Source organism: Primulina tabacum, chromosome 16 (assembly GCF_025594145.1).
Source record: "Primulina tabacum isolate GXHZ01 chromosome 16, ASM2559414v2, whole genome shotgun sequence".
Taxonomy (NCBI): domain Eukaryota; kingdom Viridiplantae; phylum Streptophyta; class Magnoliopsida; order Lamiales; family Gesneriaceae; genus Primulina; species Primulina tabacum.
The window spans coordinates 22,650,107-22,676,456 of record NC_134565.1 but is presented as its reverse complement, the minus strand read 5'-3'; the positions used below and the strand labels follow the sequence as shown (position 1 = coordinate 22,676,456).

At 36.7% G+C, this 26,350-nt stretch overlaps 1 protein-coding gene across 1 annotated transcript; it reads right to left on the bottom strand.

The window, feature by feature from the left end:
• Positions 1-458: 458 nt before the first annotated feature.
• Positions 459-21,655, bottom strand: LOC142529456 (AUGMIN subunit 3). The gene is made up of 18 exons (XM_075634991.1): positions 21,238-21,655; positions 20,835-20,871; positions 20,216-20,319; positions 18,184-18,379; positions 17,188-17,254; positions 11,845-11,948; positions 9,042-9,126; positions 7,986-8,040; positions 6,596-6,727; positions 4,208-4,277; positions 3,949-4,006; positions 3,767-3,822; positions 2,753-2,905; positions 2,330-2,441; positions 2,107-2,248; positions 1,319-1,394; positions 927-1,022; positions 459-773 (listed from the first exon to the last, which is right to left on the bottom strand). The coding sequence occupies exons 1-18, from the start codon at positions 21,411-21,413 to the stop codon at positions 642-644; spliced, it is 1,851 nt and encodes a 616-aa protein (XP_075491106.1). The 5' UTR covers positions 21,414-21,655; the 3' UTR covers positions 459-641.
• Between the last annotated feature and the right edge of the window lie 4,695 nt (positions 21,656-26,350).

The window sequence follows — 26,350 nt, the reverse complement described above, 5'->3', positions numbered from 1 at the left end:
TTCAGTTTCCTTAGGCCTATTTAGTAAATGATGTTTTATTACTTTTTAAAAATAAAAATGCCCACTTTTATATTTGTGTAGATATACATAATAAAATATTTTAATAAATAGCTCGTGTTCACCTTACTGTGATGAATATTTAAAAAATTATATAATAATCAAGAATTTTCATAATGAAGATTTATACCGAGGTTTCAGAATGTTAAGAGTTTATTTTTCCAAATAAATAACTATATATTTTGATTCGTAATCATTATATTTTTTTTAAAAAAAATAGAGCTATCTAATTTGCGTGCCAATTAATTTTTTTGTTTTGCTCAAAAAAAAAAATAAAAAAAATAATAGAATTAATTACTTTGTTAAGGCCATAATTTTAATTTAAAATTATAGTTGAAACGAGTCATGCAATTAATGTAATTGATAATAATGGTAGTCAAATGAGTAAAAAATGAGTTGGATGAGACAAAATATACTTTGATCATAAATAATCATGCACAGCAATGGATGCTGCCTGTTGTGTTGGGTGGTGGAACATATCTCAATCTTGTAAATGGCAGTTGACTCAAACATAAAATGCACAAGACAAATCCTTTAAACAGACGACATACATAAAGTATATGGTTGAACGAAACATGACTGGACTATGACACCTGCAAAGCCCTGACTCGTGCTGTCACTTCCTTAACTTGATTCCTCAGCCGTTCTGGGTTGCAGAAAAAATCAACAAAGACTCGCCTTTGAAGTGCCATCTCTTGGGAATGGTGTTTAACAATCTGCATTTTTTAACTTGAAAAAGTCTTATCACATCATACAAAGAAGGCTTTTCTAATGAATGATCTGTCGTATCTGATTTACCACTTAGCTCGAAAGATTTAATCACGGAAACACAAAGGTTGCAACTACAAAAAATGCTAGTTAAAATATACCTCATTCTTCTTGCAATGCTCCATTGTCACATCTTCAACCGCAGTTGACAGCTTTGCATTGACCTTCGCCATTTCATCCAGTTCCTTCATTAGTGTCTAGGAAAGAAGGGGGGGCGGTTAATCAACATCTCAGACTTGGAAACATGCAAGCAATTTTTATAAAACCAGACTCCATATAACATTCACATTCCACGAAAAATTATCATTCTGCAGAATCAGCAATGAGAGAGCGAAAAAAAAAGAAGAAAACATCAGCACATTGTACAGAACTTCATTTCCAAGAAATGTACAGATTAGTTCACAACTTACAGGTACACACTGTTGCATTATCACTGTAAAATATAAAACAATAACTCGACATTTTAGAATGAGGAAAAACAGAAATAAAATACCCAGGGTGTCAGTATTGGTTGGGCAGTTGTAGATGATGCAAATAGTAATTGCTGTAGACTTTGGACAAGGGTACACCTGAGATGTTATCAACAGAGAGTCATGAATAAGGTTTTGAGGGCATAAAATGCTAACCAGCATATTGATAAATATTGGAATAAAAGAGGTATCAAAGACAGCATAGCATGTCAATCTAGGAGTCTTTCCCAATAATTTTGGTACATGCAGGATGCAAGACTGATTGTAGGGTTCTTACATTAATTATTCACATAAAAACAGAAAGAATAACATAAAGCATTCATCCACTATTGAAAGGCCGCATTTCTAATAGGCAATGACATTTAGATGGTACCTAAAAATAAACAATATTAAATATCCTGACATATTTACCAATGGAGTGTCTCGATTTTAAATAATTGGGTGCCACATAGCTGGAGCATTCAATTTGGAGGCCTGTAGCATACCATATATCATAGAGTGCTACACAGGAAAAGAACCAATATTTTTAATTTATTGGAAAAGGTAGTTAGCTCAGGATGGAGTACTCAATGCTAGGTGACAGCAGTCCAAGGATAACACAGTTAACTTCAGATGAACGACAGTTTTACAAAAGAAGCCTAACTACCAGTAGCTATTTTGGCAGATAGGCTGTGAGTGTCGTCAAGGTCAAACATTATGATACTGGCAAGAGATTAATGGCTGTTGATTTAATGTAAATATGATACGTAATGGATTCTACAAATGGTCATTGAAAGATTGAATACGTGAAAAGAAATAAATAAAAACTTACAATTCGTTAATACATCTGTTTCTGTCCTCAGGAAGAGTATAATCCAAGTCAGATTGCAAAGTCATTAGGTCAGATTGAAGGTTAGATAATTGTTGAACAAGGCCCGGTGCAGACACGTATGTTGATAAACCAACTTGCGCATCTGAAATCATGAATTTACATGACTCATCTTGCTTTAGGATTTTAACAAAAATAAAGTAATATGTTCCTCAAAAAGCTATACTTGAGTAGATGCTCAAAAGATCTCTAACACCATGGAGAAAAGTATCTCGATCATCCACTGCTCCTTGTTCAGGTACGTCAGACGCAGCTTCAGCTAATGCTATGCAACGGCCCTATTATGATGAAGATTACACATAACTTCAAAAAACAATGTATTAGAGTATGTAAACAATAAGACGGCAATTGCTTTCTATCACTTTTTTGGGGGATATGGCTTTTGGAGATTTCCATATTGGTTTGTCATGAAATTAAGAGAGAGTGATTACAAGATATATTTTTGAAAATTTATGCTATGAAATGATATTACTGAGTATTATTTAAAACTTAAAATTGGTCCAACTGTTTCAAATACTTTGTTGTGTGATGATTGTAGTTTGTAACTGGTCACCAAAATACTTTAATAGGTGTATTCCATTATTCATACCACTCGACCTTTTCCCACTGACAGGTATCCTTGCAGCTCTAGTTCAATAACTTTAAGTAAGGAATAGGCTCCAAGCATAATCTTCTTTTCCAACTGACATGCTATTTTTAAAAATTGATGCCTTGACAGTTGATTAATCAAATGACTAATGAACTGCAAAAGAACAAGAAAAAAGAAGTAAATAAAGACATAAGTTTTTAATTAATTAATATATTGCAAGCATTAAGGAATCAACCCTCCGTATCCATATCAAAAGATGACTTCTATCTTTAATTTACACATTTTTCCAAATGATCTAATGTGAAGGAGATAACAGCAGAACAAAGGGCATTTCTCACCACACCATGTACAATGACCATAAAATTAAGTTTTAGAGAGGCAATCACATCAAATGACCATCATATTAACTTTTAGAGAGGCCATAACCAATCACATCAATATTCAATAGAAAGTATGTTTTGGCCGAAAAGAATTGTCCTTGTACAAAAGCTACTAAATACATTTCATTTTGGTAAAGGCACCAGAGAAACTGACCAGAAGGTTCATATCAATTCCACTTTATTTTTTTCATCTCAGATTGAAAGCAGAAGGAAAAAATGGTGCAGCTCAATTTTGAGATCAAGTTGTTCTGCTAATAGTCCATGCTTTTTACAAGTTTTCCAGGTTAGATTACACTGGAATGGGACCATCAAATGGCATACAATTATAAATAGTAGCATGCATGAATCAAAACATAAGTACTTTCCTGGTAGGACACTACAAGAATCATAGTAAATTCATTTCATGGTATTAGTTTCGTGCACTGCCAAAAATCAACACGAGCTAAATATTCAAGAATGGTCACACTAATCATATTGCATTATTGCTAAAACAACAATCTTAACAGACAATTATCTTCTAAACAACACATCTAGCCAGTTGAACAAGGAACAGCAACCAAGAAATCAAGGTGCAGTTACACGACTTCTCTGTTCGTACAAAACATGAAAATTATCACAACGGTGCAAAGCATACCGTTTTTTGCCGATTGATATAAAATTCTTGGCGCATAACTTTCAAATCGTAATCCCCTAAATCATTAGTGATAAAGAGATACTGTCATTGACAACATTTTAAAACAGTTGATCAAAGAAATAAATTAATACACGCCAATTACAAATGCTTCAAGCTAATTGATTTAAGAAAATGATCAATACCTTGCAAGATGTATGTGTCTTGTAACTGAGCTAGCTCCCAGCAAAGATCGGGAATAGTCTGGAAAACAGAGTTTCAGTTAGAAACCAAGGATTATTTGAGACAGAATGCACTTAAAGTAAAGGTTTGGGCCAACTACATAATCTAACTTTCATTTTTTCAACTATTAGAAAGTGAAATCCTAACAACAATTGCAACTAAAGTACAACAAGAAGATAACATGTAGTAGGGCGTTAACTGCGACTTGTTGCAGATACAAACCTCAGATAATAGCTTCTCTTCTCTGCGATATAAAGTAGAAAGTTCTCCAGCCAGTTCAGCATGTTTTCTCCTACTCAATCAAAAAAAGGATCAAGAGTAAAAACAACAAAAGGTAAAACAAGACAAAGTAGCTGAGTATAGTCAATACTGAATTGATTGCAACCTCATGCCGTGATTTACCATCCTCTCTAGTTTTAACACGCAAGAAAAATTTTTAGATCAATGCAATTCTAAACACATTAAATAAAATTACTTTACCAGATTACAGGAAAATAAGAAACTTCGGAGCCCAGTACAATTTGGAATAACAATGTTATAGATCATATTTTTAGACGATGAACCTTTACTTCTCCACCACTTAAGTGCCATCATAAACCTAAAACTATATCCCAGATCTACAAACAGGTATACGAACATCTAGAGCACCCATTCTCTATATCCACCCAACAGATGAAGTCAAAATGAAATTGCGTTGACAGATGATATGAGCAGATGAAAATACTAGCAACTTCCAAATTAGCCAAACAATGGGCATTACGAAGGGCAAATACTCTTCAGTTGAGAGGTAATGAATGGTCCATCACTACTAAAGCATAGTTCTCCTAAAACGTGATGTTCCATCTTCTTGGTCTTTCATTTTACGATATAATTGCAAAGCTTTATATTCGAAAATATGTACTTTGGAAGTGTGCAGGTTTTGGGAGCACCTAAATTCTCTCCAAGCTTCATTGTTCAATTGTAATTACTGAATACAATCCAAATATTTTAAAGCACCATTCTTACTGTTTTTAATTTTAATTTTTTGGGATCCCACACACAAGTGAGCATGAACAACAAACTGGTTCCATAAAAACTACAGTGTCAAGGTAGAACTTGACTCCGATTTAAGAAACCATGTAATTCTTAAATAGAAAAATTATCTAGCAGCTTCCATCAATTAATTATTTCTGTAACATAAATTGACCAGAAATATATAATAATGTTACAATAATGTAGCTGTAAGCTGAACTAATATCGACAATAAAATAGTGTAGTATCTATGCTCCCCAACATAAAAATTTGCATGACGAGCGATCAAGAAACGGGCAGTCAAGAAACATAATATCTGGAACTTCCAAGTGCTGAGAAGTGGGGCGTTAAATAATAGGCTAGTAGTCGGCAGCTCGACATTCTGCAATAAGTCGGCAGATCACCCATTGCGAGATGTTGTGACAAAAGGGCACAAAGGCAAAAATAACCTCAACAAGGCAAATATTACACATCAAGCATTTGGATGTCTGCAAATCGAGATACAGGCAACTCTCAAAAGTTTGAAGCTAGAGATAATCTGAACTCTGAAGTCCAAAGTTGAAGGAGGGGGACTCAATCGTGAAGTATGTTTGAGGAGGCAGTATAAACTAACAAGTGAGCCTGGACTGAGCAGGTAGAAGCCCAGAAAGCATACCACCAGCAATTGGTCAGCTCAACATGATCACAATGGTAATTCAAACCGCACAAGAAGTCAGAAATTTGCAGGTCAGAAGCATGCAATTGGGATTGAGCAGACCAAAGTCTCAACTCATGAGAGCTGTCCATGCTCTGAAGACAGCCCAAAATTTGCACAGTTGATCGGAAGCTAAAAAACTATAAAAACGGCCCCGAGATGAGAATTTGAAGGGAACAACAAGATAAACAATAGAGACAAGATTAATAGTAAAGATGATGTCACTGTAAACCAACACACTAATATTAAATGCTATACACCCTGTTTCAGTTACGCTCAGCTTATTTTAAGCAATTATATTTTAGTAATGACATTTGTACAGGTTGAGCTCACGACTCATCTTTTTCCACAAATATGCATGAATTTCCAATCACCTTTGGGGAGAGCAAAGTTAGGAGTTGGTCACAAGGATTTCATCGAGCTACTAGACAGTAGAATGAAAACTCAACATATTATCTGTGGTCATTGGTAAAAGTATGATCGGGGAAAAAATCATTTATTACAATAATATTAACTCGGACCATGTAGCCTTCACATTATCCAAATATATGAAATGTGTTTGGAAACAAATTATAAACCATTAGGATCTGACACCCCCTCCCACCGGCTCTCTCCTTCTCTACCTTACAAGAGAAATTTCATTCACATTCCAATTATCCTACCGGCAGATGACACCTAAAGTTCCACCAATAATGTTGTGATTTTCATGTTCTAATTGCTAAGTTGGATTCAAAGAACTGGTTGCATGATGGCTAAGACCACTTTTAATTTCAATGAGAAACAAAACATAATAAAATAAGAGATGGGCACAATAATTTCTAATTGAAAAAAAAAAGAAAAACAAATATTTTTTGGAAAGCAATGATGAACGAACACAGCATGAAAAAACTCTGCATTAGTACTACCGAAGAGAATGAAGGTCGAGGTGGATATGAGCATCATCTGATGTCACTTGAGCTTTAAGCGTCGTGAGAATGGCTTGCTGCTTGGCATTCTCAACTTGAGCTTCTACCCATTGCCTTTCACTTGTTCCAAATCTATAACAAGAACTGACACATAAGTAACTGGGAGATACGCGCTCAAACTAATGAAACATGACAACCGATCTCTTGACAAAGCATGGAAGATGTATATCTCAATAAAATGGTTTATCGCATTATAACTTAGCAATCCAGGTCAACCTCAACAAATGCAATAAAAATTACACAATCGAGGTAAGAGAAGTGGAGCATAGGGTATGATTTAGGCTCTATTCATTAGGATTTTCAACTGCAGAATTCTCTACTCGAAAGTTCTAAATCTACATTGAAAAGCCCAACAGCGATTTGTTTTCATTCTCCATTGAAATCAAATTTCTATGCTCAAGCACCACATCAATTCCAAAACCCAAAATTTATCCAGTATCTATTTTCAAATACTGGAAAATTTTGAAATAATTTAGTATGTTAAAATCTATAATAATTAAGTTTCAACTGTAGTTAATTTAAATAAGATTTGACAATAATTAATTGGCTTCCCTTTCAGCAATAAAGTTTTCCAAAGAGTTTCATATTTTTTTGCATAATTTGAATTGCTGTTGGAACGTAAATTTCAAAACATATAAAAAAGTGATGTTAATGAATATATGAAGAACATCAAAGAGTATAATGAATACTACACATGATTTTGTTTCGAGTTATATAACTGAAATATGAACGAGCTAATGATTATATATCATATCAGAAGCTACTCAAGTTGAAAATTATGTGGATTTATTACGTATGTCTATTAATATTGGACAACTGTAATTATAAGAAGGCATTGGTGTTATAGTTTAATAATTTAAAATGTATATGGGAATTAAAACTGTCTGAAAAACAAATGTAATCCGAAGGTTAGCTCTTAAAAAATAATTTAAACACGTTCATAAAACATCTTAAACTTTTTACAACACATTTAAAAAAAATGTTGAATTGAATGTAGAAACAACCTTGCCAAAACAACATTTTAACTTTTAAATTCAAATATCATACCTCAATTGATTCAAATATAGACATAATTTATTAAAAAAATCTACACACATGATGCATTTTTTCAAGGCTTAGGATAATTGATATTATTAACTAAAAGATAGTGAAACGGTTGAAGGACATTGGGTAAACTACTGCTTTTATGATCACTGCCAAGATAGCTTACAATTCAACTATCCAATAATGACTGAGATGAATTTTTGTTGTGTTTCAAACTTATCAAGTCAGCAGATACAAATCAAAATAAAAGTCAAACATCTGACTGTTCGAAAATAAAGTCACATACATGGATCGAAGTCGCTGCAATTCAGAAAGGCGTTGATGCTGTGTATTTTCCAAATCTGGTCCATGAGTAATAGAAGAGAAATGAAGTGGAAACAGAACAGTAAAATTAATTTATTAGTCATAAAAAAAATTTGGGATGTTTTGGCATATGTACCAATATCTACTATGCATCACTGTCACTAAGCATTGAGAAATTAAACATATGAAAGGACTGCTTCGTATGAACTTGAAGAATAAAGATTAAAACTTATCAGTTTTTGTAACACAACAGAGAATCAGTCATATTGGAAGTCACAATGCAGCCATCATTGTTATTATTGAAACTATGAGTTTCTCTTCAAAGTCAAGATTCTGAACAAATTGCAAATCTAAAGGACAAGAATCCCCAAGTCGAGTCCAAAGAACGTTTGGGAAATGCCGATAATGTGTGGATGATAAGGATTTTTGTTTTCTGTAGAAAAGAGTAAGATCTTTCATACCCTCACAAAATATATAGCAAATTCAGGGCATTATACAGAGATTGATATGATTCAAATTCCGATGAATATTGATGAGGAGCTGCACAATCAAAGTGGAGGGCAATAATTTTTAAAGAAATGGAGTCCCTTTAAGTAATGATACTTGGGATATTGTTATTTACCAAAAGGGAAGAATTTGGTGGTTATTTAATGAGTGTTCAAAGTGAAACAGGGAGCTGATGGTAGTTGAACATAAGAAGGCAAGTGCCTGAAGTTTTATGCAGACAAACGGAATATACTATGAGAAAACCTTTGCTCCTCCGACCGTTAAATCCCATCCATGTTTTATTAATTCTTCCTGAAAATCCGTGGCAAATCTCGAATGGAAGTTACATCTGTCTTTCTCAATTTTTCATTTGGGGAAAAGAAACAAATTTAGTTCAAAGTGACCGATTCCAAAGAGCAGAAGCAATATTTTAAAGCACGGAAAGGTAAGAAAAGAAGATAGAAACACACATAAACAGGTTCAACATACAAATGCAGCCATCAAAATCTATCCCTTGTGAAAGCATGTGTGATTGTGTGGGAGAAGGAGGTACCCCGTACTAAGACATTCGAAGTCTCATTGAGATTCATCCATGAACATTTAGATTTTCCCTCCTCAGCCACTAATCTGTAAGGGCCCTAGAAACACGATGTGATTACCAAACAAAAAAAATGTTAAATTAAATATCTTTAGACATCACATTCATATACAAATGGATCACCCTCAATCATTTTAAACAAACAGTACTGACATGTTTTATGCTCTCGAAAGTATGGGTAAAGATGATATACGTTCATAATACAATTTAGAAGTCGACAAAGAAACCGTAAACAAAGCGAAAGATATGAAATCCTGGCTGTCTTGCCAACAGAGTTACAATATCTTACAACATATCCAATACCAGAGCTCACTCATCTACACCAAACAAAGAACCATATACACGTATGTGCAAGAGAATCAGCTGAATCCTTGTGAACATTGACTCCTTCGCATATATTTTAATAAAAGATGGAACTAAACTAAATTGTGTTTAAGATTCATTTGCTTGAACTGGCATTGATAAGAGAGATTCAGTATAGCTAGCATTACAGTCTCTCAGCACGGAGTAGGAAAGAATCCGTACAAAAGTAGACTACTTTTCTTGAATACATAAGAGAGTATGAAAGAATCCATAAAAAACCAGATTGCTTTTCATGAATATACATAAGAGACTTAAGAGAGTAAGAAAGAATCCACAAAAGATAGACTCCTTTCATGAATATACATAAGAGGTCAGTTTGGGCCTCAAATGTACCTCATCTTTTATTTTCTTGATAACACATGCACATAAATGAACCCAACAGATCCAAAATCTTAATAAGACTTTTGGAGCTACATTTGGCTTTAAAAATCAGGACTTCACATTTCTTCTTACTGTATTGCTGATTGATTAGTATGATTACCACATTACACTTAACGGAATGCAAAAATTTCGGTATTGCTTGTTTTTGTTTCTGGGAAACAATTATTCAACCAAAATAAAAACAAACACTATAATCCATTTTCATACTCTCTCAACCAAAACATAATTTACATCCTTTTCACATCTGCTAACATAATCAACACTTTCAACTAAACTTTTCACCACTTTCCTGAAAAACTCTACTATATTATTATTAATTATTATCATTATTATCATATTATTACAACCCAAAATATAATAATTCGAAATTTGTATATACTTAAATCCGATAATTCCTTACATCATTTCAAATCTATATTAACAATTTTACTCCCCAACATCAAATATATGTTTTATTTATTCAAAATATTTACTGAAACTCCAAAAACAAAACCAAGCAAGCCCTTCGTAATTCCTAACATTTATAGTAACCTTCTCAGTCTCAGGGACAAAGAGTTCCCAATTCAGTTAGAATCACAGCACCACAATTAAACACCCTCTTCTCAAGAACATACTTGGAAGGTAACCAATGTTCACTGACAACTGCTGTCCAGCTCAAGGTTATGCAGTAAACTTCTGAGACTCGGATATAACTGTAGATCATGTACAAGTATGCTTCTGGATTGAAATGATGAGATAATCGCTATAACGAAATCAATTCGTACATTTATAAACTAGTGGTCAGATTTGAGTTTACGTTTCATTTGAGTTGATAATAATTGATTTAAGTTTAGATTTAGCATTTTATCTCCAATGCATCTCTTACATAGTGCAAGGTTCTTTTAGTCCAACTCCAACTTATTATGTGAACTAGTGCATCGACGCACGCGTTGCGTGCTTGTATAATATCTTTTATAATTTATTTGATTTATATTTAAATGAGGATCAAAATAAATTATAAGAAATAGTGAGGGACTACAAGAGATAATGACTCTATCCGCTGAGCTACATATAATTTGTTTTAAAATTTTAACATCTTATTAATATATATAATTATTAAAACAGACAATGACACCAAAGTTAGTTACTCTAAGTGCCTCAAACTTAATAAAATAGTATAGAATAGTATAGATATATAGATATGGCACTTTTATCATCTTTAATTTAAAATCATTGACAATAAAATAATGAAATAAGATGTCATATGGGAGAAATAAGGTCACAGAAAGGCAAACATGAAAGTCAAGATTAATTGAAAATCGAAAAATCAAGTTCTTGCTAATGTTTGCATGACCGTGTGAGTCCAGAATGATTGGACATGAAAAAATGATAATCTGCTAATGTTTCATGCAAACATCGGTAACTAACGAAGGCACACACAAAGTTCTCACAAACACATTAGGTCGGGATAGAGTTCTCTGTTGGACATATTAAGAACATGAAGAATTGACATCCTCAAAAACATGTTTAGCTGCGAGCTAATGATCAAACATTCAGCCAAACAATGCTCTTGCAAGAACAGAACAAATAAACAAAACAGATGACCGAAAAAACAATTTTCGATACATGTTTGCTCATGAAGAATGGGGCAAACATCATTTGCTCATTAATATACGGGCTATTGCGCGGTCTAAAAGATTTAAGATGTGCAATTATCATCAGTTATGGTACAGTGGCAATTTCTTAGTTATGCACATGCTATCAGAGTGAAGGTTCTCAGTCTGGTTTCTATGGATTGCACATAGTTGTTAGGACAAGAATTGTAGAACAATTACCATTATAATTCTTTTGTGACTATTATGGCACAACAATGAAAACATTGACAATACGATCTACAAGATTCGACTTACACTATTATCATTAGTTACAAAATTTGGAAAAGTGGCATGAACCTAGCTTTAGACTAGTCATTTTACAAGCACCAATGTTTGAACCAATGAGATGATTATTGCTTTAAAGAAGTATGTAACCATACCGTGTCCAGTTGCTTGGTGAACCATTGATTTAACTGTTCCATGCAAGAGGAATCCACAACCAAGTACGGATGAAAATCAGTGTAAGTCAAGTAGATTCCATTTTCTGAATGCAGAGAATATCAGGTGACTGATAAATAAATTAAGAATCATTATTAAATATCACATAAACTAAAAGCACTAGAACAGGAGATAATATTTTTCATTCATTCATAATAATATTTAAGATACAGACTTATCTATTTATATTGTAGGTTACAAGAGATAAAATAGGAAAGAATAAAACTAATTAATCACATCCTAAAATATTGCAATTACTCTAACAATTAGCCTAAGATTTCTCTAGACTGCGTCAACACTCCCCCTCAAGCTGGATGATAAATGTTGTACATCCCAAGCTTGTCAATCAGTCTTTCGAACATAGGCTTGAACAAAGCCTTTGTTAAGACATCAGCAGTTTGTTGCGACGTAGGAATATAGGACACTTCAAGTATCCCCTTATCAATCTTCTCCTTTATGAAGTGCCGATCAATTTCAACGTGTTTGGTACGATCATGGTGAACCGGGTTGTGAGTAATAGCTATGGCAGCTTTGTTGTCGCATAAGATAAGCATATGGCTCTTTTTCTCTATTTTCAGTTCTTCCAATAACAGTTTGATCCAAAGAGCTTCACAAATTCCAAGAGCCGCTGATCGAAGTTCTGCCTCCGCGCTACTTCGTGCAACAACTGATTGCTTCTTGCTTCGCCAAGTAACCAGATTTCCAAAGACAAAGGAGCAATAACCAGACGTGGAGCATCGATCATTTGAGCATCCAGCCCAATCGGCATCAACAAAGACTTCAACACACCTCTTTTCTTGCTTTCTGAACATGAGACCACGGCCCGGAGTGCCCTTTGAGTACCGTAATATCCTGGTTGCAGCATCAAGATGACATTGGTATGGTGAGTGCATAAATTGACTAATGCAACTCACAGGGAAGGAAATACCCGGCCGGGTGTGCGAAAGGTATATCAATCTGCCGACTAACCGTTGAAATCTCCCCTGTCGACAGGTGTATCATCTGGTTTGGCCTCGAGTTTGATGTTCGGATCCATGGGGGTATCTGCCGGTCTACAACCCATCAATCCGGTATCATTGAGTAAGTCAATGACGTACTGTCGCTGTGAAACACAGATTCCAGCCTTGCTTCTAGCTATCTCCATTCCGAGAAAGTATCTCAAGTGACCGAGGTCTTTCATTTCAAAAGAAGTGGCCAATTTCTTCTTAATTCGCTCTATTTCAGTCACGTCATTCCCGGTGATTATAATATCATCAACATATACAATAAGAATAGCAATCTTATCCTTGACCCGATGATAGAACAATGTATGATCACAATGAGCCTGTTTGTACCCGAGAAGATGAACAGTGGTGGAAAATCTGTCGAACCAAGCTTTCAGGGACTGTTTTAAACCGTAGAGAGCTTTCTTTAGCCGGCAAACCTTGCCGTTACTTCCCTGATTGTGAAAACCGGGTGGTAGATCCATGTACACCTCCTCAACGAGATCGCCGTTGAGAAACACGTTCTTGACATCGAGTTGGTGAAGTGGCCAATCCAAGTTTGCTGCGAGAGAAAGCAACACTCGGATAGTGTTGATTTTGGCTACTGGTGCAAACGTCTCTAGGTAGTCGATACCATAGGTCTGCGTGTATCCCTTAGCCACAAGTCGCGCTTTATATCTGTCAATGCTCCCATCACTATTGCACTTGATGGTGAACAGCCATCTACAACCAACCGGTTTCTTGCCATCGGGTTTCGGAACAATCTCCCATGTCCCATTTTTTTCGAGGGCTTTGATCTCGGCAAATACTGCTGTACGCCACTTGTCATCACGAAGGGCGTCATCAATGGTTGAGGGAACGGTGGAATGTGACAGGTTAGTGACCAGGGCTTGTAGCGGCTGCGACAACTTAGAATACCCCAAAAAATGTGAAATAGGATGTTGAGTACATATTCGAGTACCTTTGCGGTGGGCGATCGGGATATCCAAATTTGCCAATTCGGTGGTATCCGGATCGGGCGCTGGGTTTGATGGGGGCGACGCAGAAGGTGCAGGCTCGATATTTTGGTGCTTGCGTCTGCTGTAAGTCGCTGCAAAGCGGTCAGTGGTTCCACGAGGAGGATGAGTTGGTGTTACAGAAATTTCAGCGGGTGGACATTGAAGGTGGAATTGGATTTGGAGCAGGAATAGCAGGCGGATTTTGTGGTATACTGGGTGAAGGCTGCGGATTTTCTGGAATTAAATGTGGCTCCAAGGTGGACAGAAATCCCAAAAATAATTCTGGCTCTAAGGAAGAGTGAGATTCCTGATTTTGTGGGATTTGAGGGTTAAGTTGGGATGGAGGTGGGATTTGTGACTCTTGTATTGGATTCGGTTCCCATAAATATTCCCAAAAAAAATTTTGGTGCTAGGCGAGGAAGTAGGATCGGGAGCAGAATTATGAGGGGAGATGAGAATTGGATTCGGAGTAGGGGGATAGAACGATTGCGATTCAAGAAATGTGACATCCCGTGAAATAAAATATTTTCTTTTGGATGGGGAATAACATTGATAACCTTTTTGTGTAGAAGAATAACCAACAAACATACATTTGTGGCTACGAGGATCCAATTTAGACCTAGAATGATCATGAATATGAACAAACGCCGAACACCCAAACGTACGTAGAGGAAGATCAGTGAATATTTTGGACTTTGGGAATGATTTTCTGAGGGTATTTAATGGTGTTTGGAATTTTAAAACCCGAGACGGAAGTCTGTTGATTAGGTAGCATGCGGTTAAAATAGCATCCCCCCAATAGATTTTTGGAACATTGTTTGTGAAAAGAAGAGCGCGAGCGACCTCTAAAAGGTGTCGATTTTTCCTTTCGGAAACCCCATTTTGTTGAGGGGTATCAACACATGAACTGTGATGAATAATACCATGTTTTGAAGAAATTTCATTGATTGATGAATTGAAATACTCGGTGCCATTGTTAGATCGAAGGATTTGTATTTTTGAGTTAAATTGAGTAAGGATCATATTGTAGAACTGTTCAAAAATTTTCAAAACTTCAGATTTGTTAGGAAGGAGAAAAATCCAACAGGACACGAGATTGATCATCAATAAATGTAATAAACCATTTTTTATTAGAAATTGGAAGAGACACGAGATGGACCCCACAAATCACTGTGTATGAGAGAGAATGGCCTAGATTCATGATAAAGATGAATGGGAAAAGGTATGCGAGTATGTTTAGCTATCTGACATACTTCGCATACAAACCTATCACAAGAGTGAAACAACGAAGGAAACAAATGTTTTAAATAAGAAAAACTTGGGTGACCAAGGCGTTGATGAAGTAACATTATTTGTTGGGGACGGGATTGATGTGTAGAACCGTGGACCACTTGGCAGCACCGAACAGTAGAATCAGCTCGTAGAAAGTGATATAAGCCCGACACCTCAGCAGCACGCCCAATCGTCTTACCCGAGGCCCGATCCTGAAAAATACACAACTTAGGTGAAAAATTGGCAATACAATCGGAGTCAAGGGTGAGTTTGCTGATCGACAGCAAGTTGTGAGTCAATTGAGGGACAAACAAGACATTATGTAATATCATACGGGGACTCAACGAAACAGTGCCAATACCAAGAACAGGAGAAATTGAACCATCTGCCAAAGTTACTGATCTAGATCTTTGGCATGGTTGATATGATGAGAAAAGGGTGCGAACTCCGGACATGTGTTCGGATGCACCTGAATCAATAATCCAACACTCACCAGAGTTACCAGGGTCGGTTACAGAGGAAGAAGTACCGTGCGCCATCAGTGAAGTCGAGGAGGAAAGGAACTGGCCAAGTTGATTGAGTTGTGCTTGAGAGAATGTTGCAGCGGATGATGGTGTGTTGTTGTCGGCTTTCACCGGTACGGCTGGCTTGGTAGACTCGGCGTTACGCTGGCTGCGTGGCACCCAGTCAGCTGGCTTGCCGTGGAGCTTCCAACATGTGGCTTTAGTGTGATGAGGTCGGTTGCAATGTTCACACCACAGCTGCGGTTTGCGGGATCCTCGAGCGGCCATGGCAGAGGCATCATGATTGGTGGCACCGGGTATGGTAGCTCCACCGAGCATAATTCGTTTCCTCTATTCTTCTCGACGGACTTCGGAGAAAATGGTATCAAGGCTCGGCAATGGCTTGATACTCAGAATCCGTCCACGAGCATCATCCAGGGATGGATGTAGGCCGGTGAGGAAGTCATAGGTTCTTTCTTTGGTGAGCAATTTTTGGTAGATCTCACGGTTGGCAGCATCGGTCCACTTAGGTTGAGTGAAGAGGTCGAGTTCTTGCCACAGCTTTGTTAGCGAAACAAAGTAACTGAGTTACAGTACCATCGTCTTGTCGCAGATTACGAGAGCGAGTCCGGAGGTCGAACATCTGATTCGAGTCTTCAAGATCTGAGTAGGCTAAGGCAACAGCGTCCCAAATAGCCTTTGCTGTTGGGTAATGGAGGTAGATCTCTGCAATGGAGTCGTCCATAGAGTGAAGGAGTCAGGCCATAACCATGGAATTCTGAATATCCCACGCTGCAAACGAAGGATCAGATTGGGTTGGTGTCGAAATGGAACCATCAAGGTATCCAAATCGTTCTTTCCCGCGGATAATAAGTTGGACGGAACGAGACCACTGCAAGTAGTTCCGGCCACTGAGTTTAAAGCTGGTAATTTGGAATGGAAGGGAGTTATCAGAGGCACTGAGAACAGGTTGCATCTCTGATTTTTCCATAGATGAAAAAAAAATTCAAACGTAAAAGGCTTTTATTGCTCTGATACCATAAAAGCACTAGAACAGGAGATAATATTTTGCATTCATTCATAATAATATTTAAGATACAGACTTATCTATTTATATTGTAGGTTACAAGAGATAAAATAAGAAAGAATAAAACTAATTAATCACATCCTAAAATATTGCAATTACTCTAACAATTAGCCTAAGATTTCTCTAGACTGCGTCAACATAAACCTACATTCAAACCATGCTAGCCATTTCCTATTTTCCCAATGTTACCCTCCAAAATTAAAATCCCACTTCCTGCGCGTTTGTTTTCATACTTCTTAATAAGAAACATGTCACCTATATTTAAGAAGAAAATTTTAAAGCACAGGAAAGGTTTTGATTCATTATCTTACTAATTAAAACCTAATTTTTATGAGCTTTATACCGTCCTTGTTGTTTTACTTCACTAATAAATATACGACTATAAAATTAATCTCGCAATTATTTTATTAGCATATCTTAGGTGAAGGAGGAAACACAATACCATCTCCTGAATGATAGTGAGCCAACTCTTGAGCAGTAGAAGCCATCCGTCCTAAGACTGCATTCATCTAATCAAATTTATAATCAGGATAGTTTTGAAAGTGTAAACAAAAAAAGAAAAGATAACTTTACAATTATTTCTATCTGGAAACATTAATATGTATTGCAAATGACTAATTCTTAACCCCTCTTGATTTCTAAGTCAGCACCTGCTTGGAAATAATAAATAAAACCAATGCATTGCCGGGTGTGTGCTGTGGGAATGAACTTGGTCGAACACAAAGCTACAAAAGTTGGTGTAACTCTGTGAACATCATCTAGATTCAAAGTAAAATAAATTCATGATACTTTTGCAAAAGGCCAGATCTGACTTGTTTGAGACTAAGAAACTACCCCCCTTACATCTCTCAACATAAATATGCAAATACTCACTGAAATTAACAAGTCAAAGTTCAAAATCCACCAACACTCGAACAAACGTTTGGACGGAGGATGGACTGTGAGGTTTTGATATATTAACTAGCAAATAAAATGTTCCATAAATGGACTCTGGACCCAATTGTCAAGCTATAAGTGCTGCCAAGGACATTTGACAGATCAACCATGAGAAGGAACAAACATGAGGACTTGTTTTCAAGTTGGCGGGGAGATTTGTTGAAAGAATTTTATATATTTTATGTTCTTATCTGCTTCATTCCAACACAGAAGTAAGATCTCATCGTACTACACTTATTTTCATATATGCTCGAGTTAAACCAAGAAAAAATATAAACCACAGAACAACCTACCAAGCTACTCGATCACGTTTTTTAATTAAACTCTATTTATGTCATATATGAATATCATATGTAGATAACAAATAGGTATTAAAAAATTAAAGTCACAGACCCCATATATGCACAAATATCGATTTTTGCTTAACTTCTGGCAAAGTAAAGAATTAAAAAATGATCGTTCACATTTAAAATTACAGAATTGAAGAGGACATTTAGCATACCTCCAAATTCCTTGCTGAAAGGCTATCATCTATGGTAGTCAGTTGTCCATTGGCAGTGGAGGTTGCAGAAACTCGTGCTCTTCGACCATGAATTAGTGCTGAAGCCTGCTCAGTGAGCATATTATTTTGAAATTGCAGATGATGTAGCTGTTTCTGCAACTCCGAGGCTTCAGATTTTGCTGCTAATGTAGCATCACTGGGCATAAATACAGCAACCGTTAACTTCACAGAGTAGCAAAATGCATCATAATCAATTTAAAGCTTAAATTCTATCCAATTATAGCAACCAATTGTCTTCCTTTTATTTCTGTTTCTAAACAGTGAGATAAACCTAAAGTAAACCGAATTAAGGAAAAGGAAAGAATTTATTTACAAAATAAAGTAAAGGGCCTTGCCATCACTCCCTTGTACCAATTTACTCTTCCTCTCACAATCTTTTCTTCATCCTACAGGCTATCATTCTCCCAGTGATTTTGAAAAATCTTTAAACTTTGAAAGCAACTGGTTCAGATGTCAAAGTGTAGTAGTATACATTATCTAATACGGTAAAAACATTACTAGAGGGTTGCAATAACATCAAAGTAAACATTACTAGAGGGTTGCAATGACGTCAAAGTATGCATTACACGACAGAGTTCGAGATAATTCAGAATGATCTGCTCAGAATCAATCTATAGAATCATGAAACTTGCTTACACACTACATGTAAGTTTTAAGTTTCTTAACTTTAATACAATAATTTGAAAATTCAAGCAGGGATTAGTGGTATAACCTTAATTAAGGGGTATACAAAATTATAAAGACTCCTCTAGAAAATCACTGACATTAAGGACAAGTCAATACCTAAGTGAATGAAATAGAAGCTATGACCCATACTAATAAAATCAACCTCCATTCAAACAAAAGAATTATATTAACAGAGCAATTTGGTAAACTTCCATAAGAATATGCAGTCATAAGTTTCAGAAGTTGCAGAAGTACCTACAACATAACCATCCTTTATTATGAGTAACGAGCAAAGAATATACACGAGAATACCACCCACTAACTTAGATATAAGTTCAAGTTAGCATCAAACCTTGAAAATGCTAGAGTTAAAAATGCAAGCAGGATTGATCCCATTTCACTCTTTTGTTTGAAATATATGAATCAAGATTGAGTTGGACCATAATTTCCTCTGTTTAACAACCAAGCACAGAAATTCCTCTCTTTTAGTGCTTATTTAGTGTAAAAAACAATTTAATCCTTTGTTCCTTAACCCAATCGGCACACATCAATCACACCCAATGAAATTTAATTCTAACCCCATTCTCATCTTCATAATTTAATTAAATCCTACTACTCCACAATCATAATGGTACATTTTATGGTATGCTTGTGAAACAATAAGCTTAATAATTAGAGATTTACGACTCACACACTTTGAAGGGATGTCATATATCCCTAGAATTGATGTCTCGACCAAATCTCTAGAAAATCATATGCATTGTTAGAAAGTGTGTTTCTAAGGAATACATATGCAATTCATCCAACTGGGAATAGAAGCATAGCTTTTGAGGTTATATAGAGTTTCAAGAAAACAATACTTTATGTTTAATGGTGTGCACATAAAATGATCGTGTACTCCAAGCTAGATCAAGCCAATAGGTTTATCACTACATATCTTACATCTTTATGGAACATTGATGGATTTTTAGGTATACTGGAACAAGATTCTAAATGTATTTAGTCAAATGAGTTTAATCAAGTGACAGTTAACCAACGTCTAAGAAGCAAAAAAGGAAGAACAAAAAAATTGCTTCCTAAAACTGCAAAGGTTGTGATTCTACTACTACAAAGACAGTACAAGTGAGCCTAAGAGATCATGCAAAACAGCGATTACACGGCACTCTTACAGAGGAACTAACTTCCAGTGGATGATTTAATTACCAAATAAACACAATATGATTCAGAGCTAAACATATTAATGGAAATTGTGGTATAGGAAAATTAAATTTTGCAGATAATCAGGAATGGTGAAATTAACAATTACCGAATTTCTTTCAATCCCTCTTCAGTTCCAAAAACTGCCTCCTGGTTGTCTCTCCTTGCTGAAAATGCTGAAATGCTGTCATAAGCTAAGTCTAAATCTTCTCCCTGATGATATAAAAGCGTACATTTGCTGAAAATAGACCATGAAAAATAACAAATATATACGAGCATGCGACCATTTTGGGCAATCTAATATTCATCAACAAATAAAAGAAGCAAAGGATGGTAATAGGGAAAAAGGCACAACTACAACCAAGATAACAACCTAAAAAAATAGAAGCAACAGGGTCAATTATTAATCCTAATGTCAGATCCCACCTGACTTAAGCTAAATGTGAACTCAGAAAACTTGATCTGAGTCAGGAGCTGTAAAATATCAGTCCTTAAGACAGATGGAATAATCCTGGTAGCTACATTCTCCTAACTCCTCACAAATGCTAAAGTATGGACTATGGAGCAGCACATTTGGCAAAATGTGAAATATTTCAATGGGTGTCATTTAGACAGCTCATATAAATAGTGCAAAATTTATATCATCAAAGTATGATGCTTTAATCTGACTTAACGGTTCAAAGTTAGAAGATTTGGAATCAACCAATTCGCAAAATTAATGAGAATACCTCTAAAAGCTTCCCTTCCTGCAGAAACTGCTCGTACCTGGACGTAAAGGTGGGATAATCATTGACCACTAAATTAAAAATACAGCAAGAAAAAAGTTTTACAAAACAATTTGACATTAACAGCAAAGCATGGTTGAAACATGTAACCAAACAAAAAGAGACCACAAACTTCAAAAGGCTGGCAACTCTTTAATATGAGTTCCCACACAAAACGATCAAATGTCACACAAGCCACCCAAAAATTCCTAACCGGAGAACACATCTTAGTTTAGACCACAAACTTAGGAACCCAGCAATAAAGTGCCGCCTTTACTTCAACGAAATAAAGTGAAAGCATCACTTCAAGAGCAGTATAATGAACGAATGAACAGATCTAGGATAGAAAGGGGGGCGGGAGAGTTACTGAGAAAGCTCGGAAGGGGAGAGGACGTTGGATGGGCGAAGGCTAGAGCACAGCCACTCGAGTACGGGTCGAACGTCGTCGTATTGGAAAGGCCATTCAAAGCTATCGGAGTCCAATAAATGGTGTCCTTCGTATCCCAACTCTCCAAACAACTCGCACAGCCGCGCGCCGCCCATCTTTGGGCGTGTAATTACCGGTTGCTTGAGCAGATCCGAACGTGATCCGGAGCGGTTCAGACAAATTGTGCTCGTTCTTCGCGAATTTATTACTCCGTTCCGCTGAAATCAGAGATTGGTGAATGGAACTTTTGCAGCCGGTCAGGCATCGTAGATTTCAAAACTAATCCCCCATTTGTCAGAGAGGGAAATACAAGGTTGTGTTTGGTTCCGTTCAGAACTGCGGGTTCAATAGATCAAACTTCAAAAAAAAAAAAAAATAAGACAATTACAAACAATTCAAGCTAAATTTGTGAAAAATCTTTAAACACATTTTTTTGAATTAAAATTCAATACCTCAACACAATTTTTTAAGATATAATACTTGACAACGATATAATTTTAATTTTAACTCCCTCTAAACTCAAAGTTACAATTTTGTCCTTTTATTATTTAAAAAAATATAATTTTATTCACAAAAATTACACAGTGTCTTCTTCATATAAAATATAACTTTTAAAAAAATTTATTTCTCAATTATCATGGAATAAGATTAAATACTTATTTTGACATACAAAGTACTTATTATGGGGTTTCGGATTGTAAAATCCAAAATACCATGATATAACCTAACTACATATGAATATAGGGAAAATGAAACATGACTAATTAAAGGGTTTTAATTGAATAAATTAAATATAGGATACATGCTTAAATGTTTAAAATGCACTTTTCTACATGAATGCATAAAACTGTATTTTAAAAGCTTATTCGAGACGCGATCGAGGAACGGAAACCGATGGCTGAAAAAGAGAAAATATTTTATTAAATAATTATTTTTAATTTTATAAAATATGATATATGTTATATGGTGTTTTTGAAAATGGGGTGTTTTTATACGTCTAGTCGTATTTTTAAACATTATTCGATTTTCGACGAAAATATGAACTTTTTGATAACTTGGCTAATATTTTCACGAACTTCCCTAAACAAAATATTTTAAAAATTACTTAATGAGCTTAATAGGCCTATTATACCATGTTAATGGGTCTAAACTTACACTACTTGTTTTATATCAAAATAAAAGCCTAAAAACCCTAACCATAACCCTTCAAACCCACGCCCCACCCCTCATAATCATACAAAGATTCTCCCTCCCCCTAACTACATGCACACACGAGATTTGGAAGAAGAAAAAGCCACGGATTTTGAAGGAAATTCAGCCTAGGGTTTCTACGTCGCTGTTCTTAGCATCGCCAACTCGTTTTCGTGCGTAATAAACGCAAAGACACGCCTTAACTTTTTTTCAAATATCTTTCACACCATATTATATGTATTTAACCATTCTTGCATGAAGAACATGATGCACATATTTTATTTTCGTTTTTTGACATGCCATGATCAAAAACCTATGTTTATGTGATTTAAAACTCATGTATATGATGCATAAAGGGGCTGCCATCCTAGGTCAATAAAAAGTGACGAATTTAAGAGGGTTAGGAGCCTAGGCAAGGACACATAAAGGCTGGACCGTAGGTGAGCCAAGGTTTGAACGAAAAATTCCATGTTGATGCACTGGGGTTCGGCTAGGAAGAAGCAAAGCCTGCGGCTCGACCAGGGATCGGGCTGGACGTGGTTAGGTGTGAGTAAGAGTCCTAGCCACGCCAGGACTCATGTACGACGGCTAGGGAAGAGCCCATGCACGATGGGACTCTTCCCATGCAAGACGAGAACAGTAGCTGTGCGAGGGGGACACAGCTTGGTCAGAGGGTCCAGGCTAGGTCTGAGGGTGGTCCAGTGAGGGTCATGAGGGTCCGGACTCGGGTGGTGGCTCGGGTTAGGAGTCCTCGTCGAGTTGGAGTTTATATTGCATATCTCGGCCGTGGCTCACGTGCAGATCTGTGGCGTGGGCTAGCGGCTGGTTCAAGGGGTCAGGGCTGGTCAGTAGGGTCCCTAGGTGGTCTGGTCAGGGGTTGGCTCGAGGTGGCTCAGGTGTGGCTCGAAGAAATCGCGAGATAGCTCGAGGGGAAATAAATTAGGGTTCGATTTTTGAGTTAAATGGTTAAGGGGTCGAACCATGGTCCACGGGGGGTTGATTCATGGTTCGCGAGAGTAATTTAGGTATGAAAGTTCATAATAAATGTCGAGGCCCGAAAATCCTTGCTTTGAAAATTTGCGGAAAATTAAAAATTTTTCTTTTAAAATAAATGGAGTGCCTCATCCATAAAATCAACTGATGAATCAAGTTCAATGTTTAAAAAATATATATAGCAGCGGAAGAAAATAAAGTTTGCCAAAAATAACAATTCAAAGAATGTCCGACAACTGGTAAAAATGTTTGAGCATAAAATGACATGTGCTGAAACTGAGGTCCTCGGGTGCCACTACTGCCGACCCAAGCTGGCTCACTGGTCCCTGGCCTCATCAGTACCTACAACAATCAAGTCTAGTGAGCCTAAAGACTCAGCATGCAAATATCGTAGGTAACGAGAAAATGTAATTTGCATGGATAAAATATCATGTCATGAGGCATACTTAAAATAACTTGTACTGAGCAATTATAATACGTGCATAACTGCACTGAAAATCATAGTGAAAATGTTTGCTCCTTGGAGCCCTGTACTGAAATAACTGATAAAAATTTTCTGTTGAGATTATGGTCTACGCCTGTGGCCCCTGCACTGAACTGAAATGAACTGATCGGTAACTGGCTACCGGGGAGTATCAAACTGAACTGAGCTGACCGGTCACTGGCGACCGGGTGGTACCAAACTGAACTGATCGGTCACTGGCGACCGTATAAAATAATGCTCCCATAATAGTGAATTGACCACAAGCAATATCGCATAAATCTCAAAAATAAGTATTTTCTATTTTCATGCACGTAATAGAATTAAATGGCATAATGAAAATATCCTGTATATTTTACCAACTGGATTGGATCGTTCCCAGGCTCGCTGCAACCTAAATATGCCATGAAAAATATGCAATAGCTTATACTTGACCAAACTATGCAATTAAGTTTGAAAATGCGACAATTACGTCTAACGACTTCGTATTTAATCATGACTCCGAACCAACCCGAACCAACACTGAACCGACGTATAGTCATGATTAAAATACGCTTAAAATTATGAACTAATACTCCTAAAATGATGAGGGTCGAAATCTAGGTGAAATGAAGGCCAAAACAAGAAACGCTCTTTCGAGAGTCAATTTGGCACATTGCACCGTAAATTCTCGTGTGACCTCAAAAATGATCCGAATCACAAACGGTCAAAAACATGACCTTCCTAACTCGATGAGGCACTGTCCAGTCCAAGGCCACATGCTAAAAGCCAACCAAGAACTCAAACGAGCCTCCGAACCGACACAGCAAGTTGCTGTCAAACTCCAGCAGCAGCAACTTCGCTTTCATCGCGTCGTTTGCGAGACTTTTGGCCATTGGGGCTTGAACCACCGACCATAGCCTCTCAACAACATCCCAAGGAATGATTTGAACCATGGCTAAGGGCCCTAGGCCAGCCACAATTCGCCTCATTCCAGCAACCACCCAAAAGTTCTCACCGAGGGCCCTCATGCGTGCATGTGTAGTGTTTTGTTTTGCTTGCTGTCACGACTCGTTCCAGTGGCCATTGATTGACCATGACACGATCTAGACATCTAGGGGCATGGTATGAACCATGGCTAAGGGCCATAGGCCAATCAAGATCCACACCATTCCACCATTTTCGAAATGCACATGCTGTACCAAGAGAAAGCCAAAAGGGGGAAGGGCTGTTCTTGTTGTTTTATTAAAAACCGATACACCATGGACCAAGCCACCAAAAGGGCGACTTAGTCACGTCTTAGACCTGCTAGGGGAGTGATCCAACCATGGATATAGGCCCCTAGGGCAGCCATGATCAGATCCTTACCCTTGGACAACAAAATTGAATTTTCGAACACAACCCTGCACCTATGGGGAGCTTGCTGTGATTTCGGTTTTCCAGCAAGCATGAGGACTGAATGAATGGAACAACATGGTCCTAATGCATCCTATTACATGTCTAGGAGCCGTCTTGGGAGCCTGGAGTCGAGCCATCCACCTGAAACGTCAAAACAAGAGAACCCGTGAAGCTTGTCATGGAAACCGGAAAATCTGCATGTTATATTTTTCTGAAATTTCTTGGTGTGTTTCGGTTTATGGCCAAAGAAATCATGATCATGTAATGAAAATAATTGATAATAGGACTTGATTGAGGTTTGAAAGAATCTAGACATGCCTTGGTTTTCGTTTGAATGAAAAACGAAAGAATACGACGACTCGGCGCGGAGGAGGTGGAGCGCTTCTTTCCTTTTCTTTTCTTGCTCTCGACTTTCACTCTTGTTCTAGGCTATGAGGGTCACGATTTTTCTACTCTATAAGCTCTGAATTTCGGTCATGGGGGGAGGGAGAATGAGGGAAGTGGGTGCAAGATATAGGGGATAACTCAAGACCAATTCTTCACCTTTTGAATTTTGAATTCTAGTTGGATATCAAATGATTTGTTGGTGCATGTTGGGGTGAGGTGATCCGATCAATTACCATCTAGACTAGGTGAGGATAAGGTTGATCATTAATTAAATGGTGCTCCCAAAAATAAAAGAATTATCCTACTAATTAAATACAAAGAAAGGGTCAAAGGTGTTGAGTTGGCATATCAATGCTTAATCATCTAAGGGGCCGAAAATTCATCTAATAAATGGAAGAAAAATGTTTTCTAGCTAGTAAATTTATAACCCTTAAAAGCCTCACTAATCCTTAAATTAATTTAGTGAATTAATCCCTTAATTATGGAACTTAAATGAATTTATTTTTTACTCACCTCAAGTAGCTTAAATAATTCCTTAAACATCTTTATTAACTTAAATTAACTTATTTGCTAGCTAAAATAAATCCTGGAAATATTTCCTAAATCTTAAATTTATCTCTAAAC

What these genes read in the sequence shown, in the direction of transcription:
- LOC142529456 (XM_075634991.1), bottom strand. Translation starts at nt 21,413, where the DNA reads ATGGGCGGCGCGCGGCTGTGCGAGTTGTTTGGAGAGTTGGGATACGAA. An exon ending in TTCGAATGTCTTAGTACGGG is followed by an intron (nt 8,041 to 9,041) that starts GTACCTCCTTCT and finishes CTCATGGACCAG; the next exon opens with ATTTGGAAAATACACAGCAT. An exon ending in AACCAATACTGACACCCTGG is followed by an intron (nt 1,023 to 1,318) that starts GTATTTTATTTC and finishes CTTCTTTCCTAG; the next exon opens with ACACTAATGAAGGAACTGGA.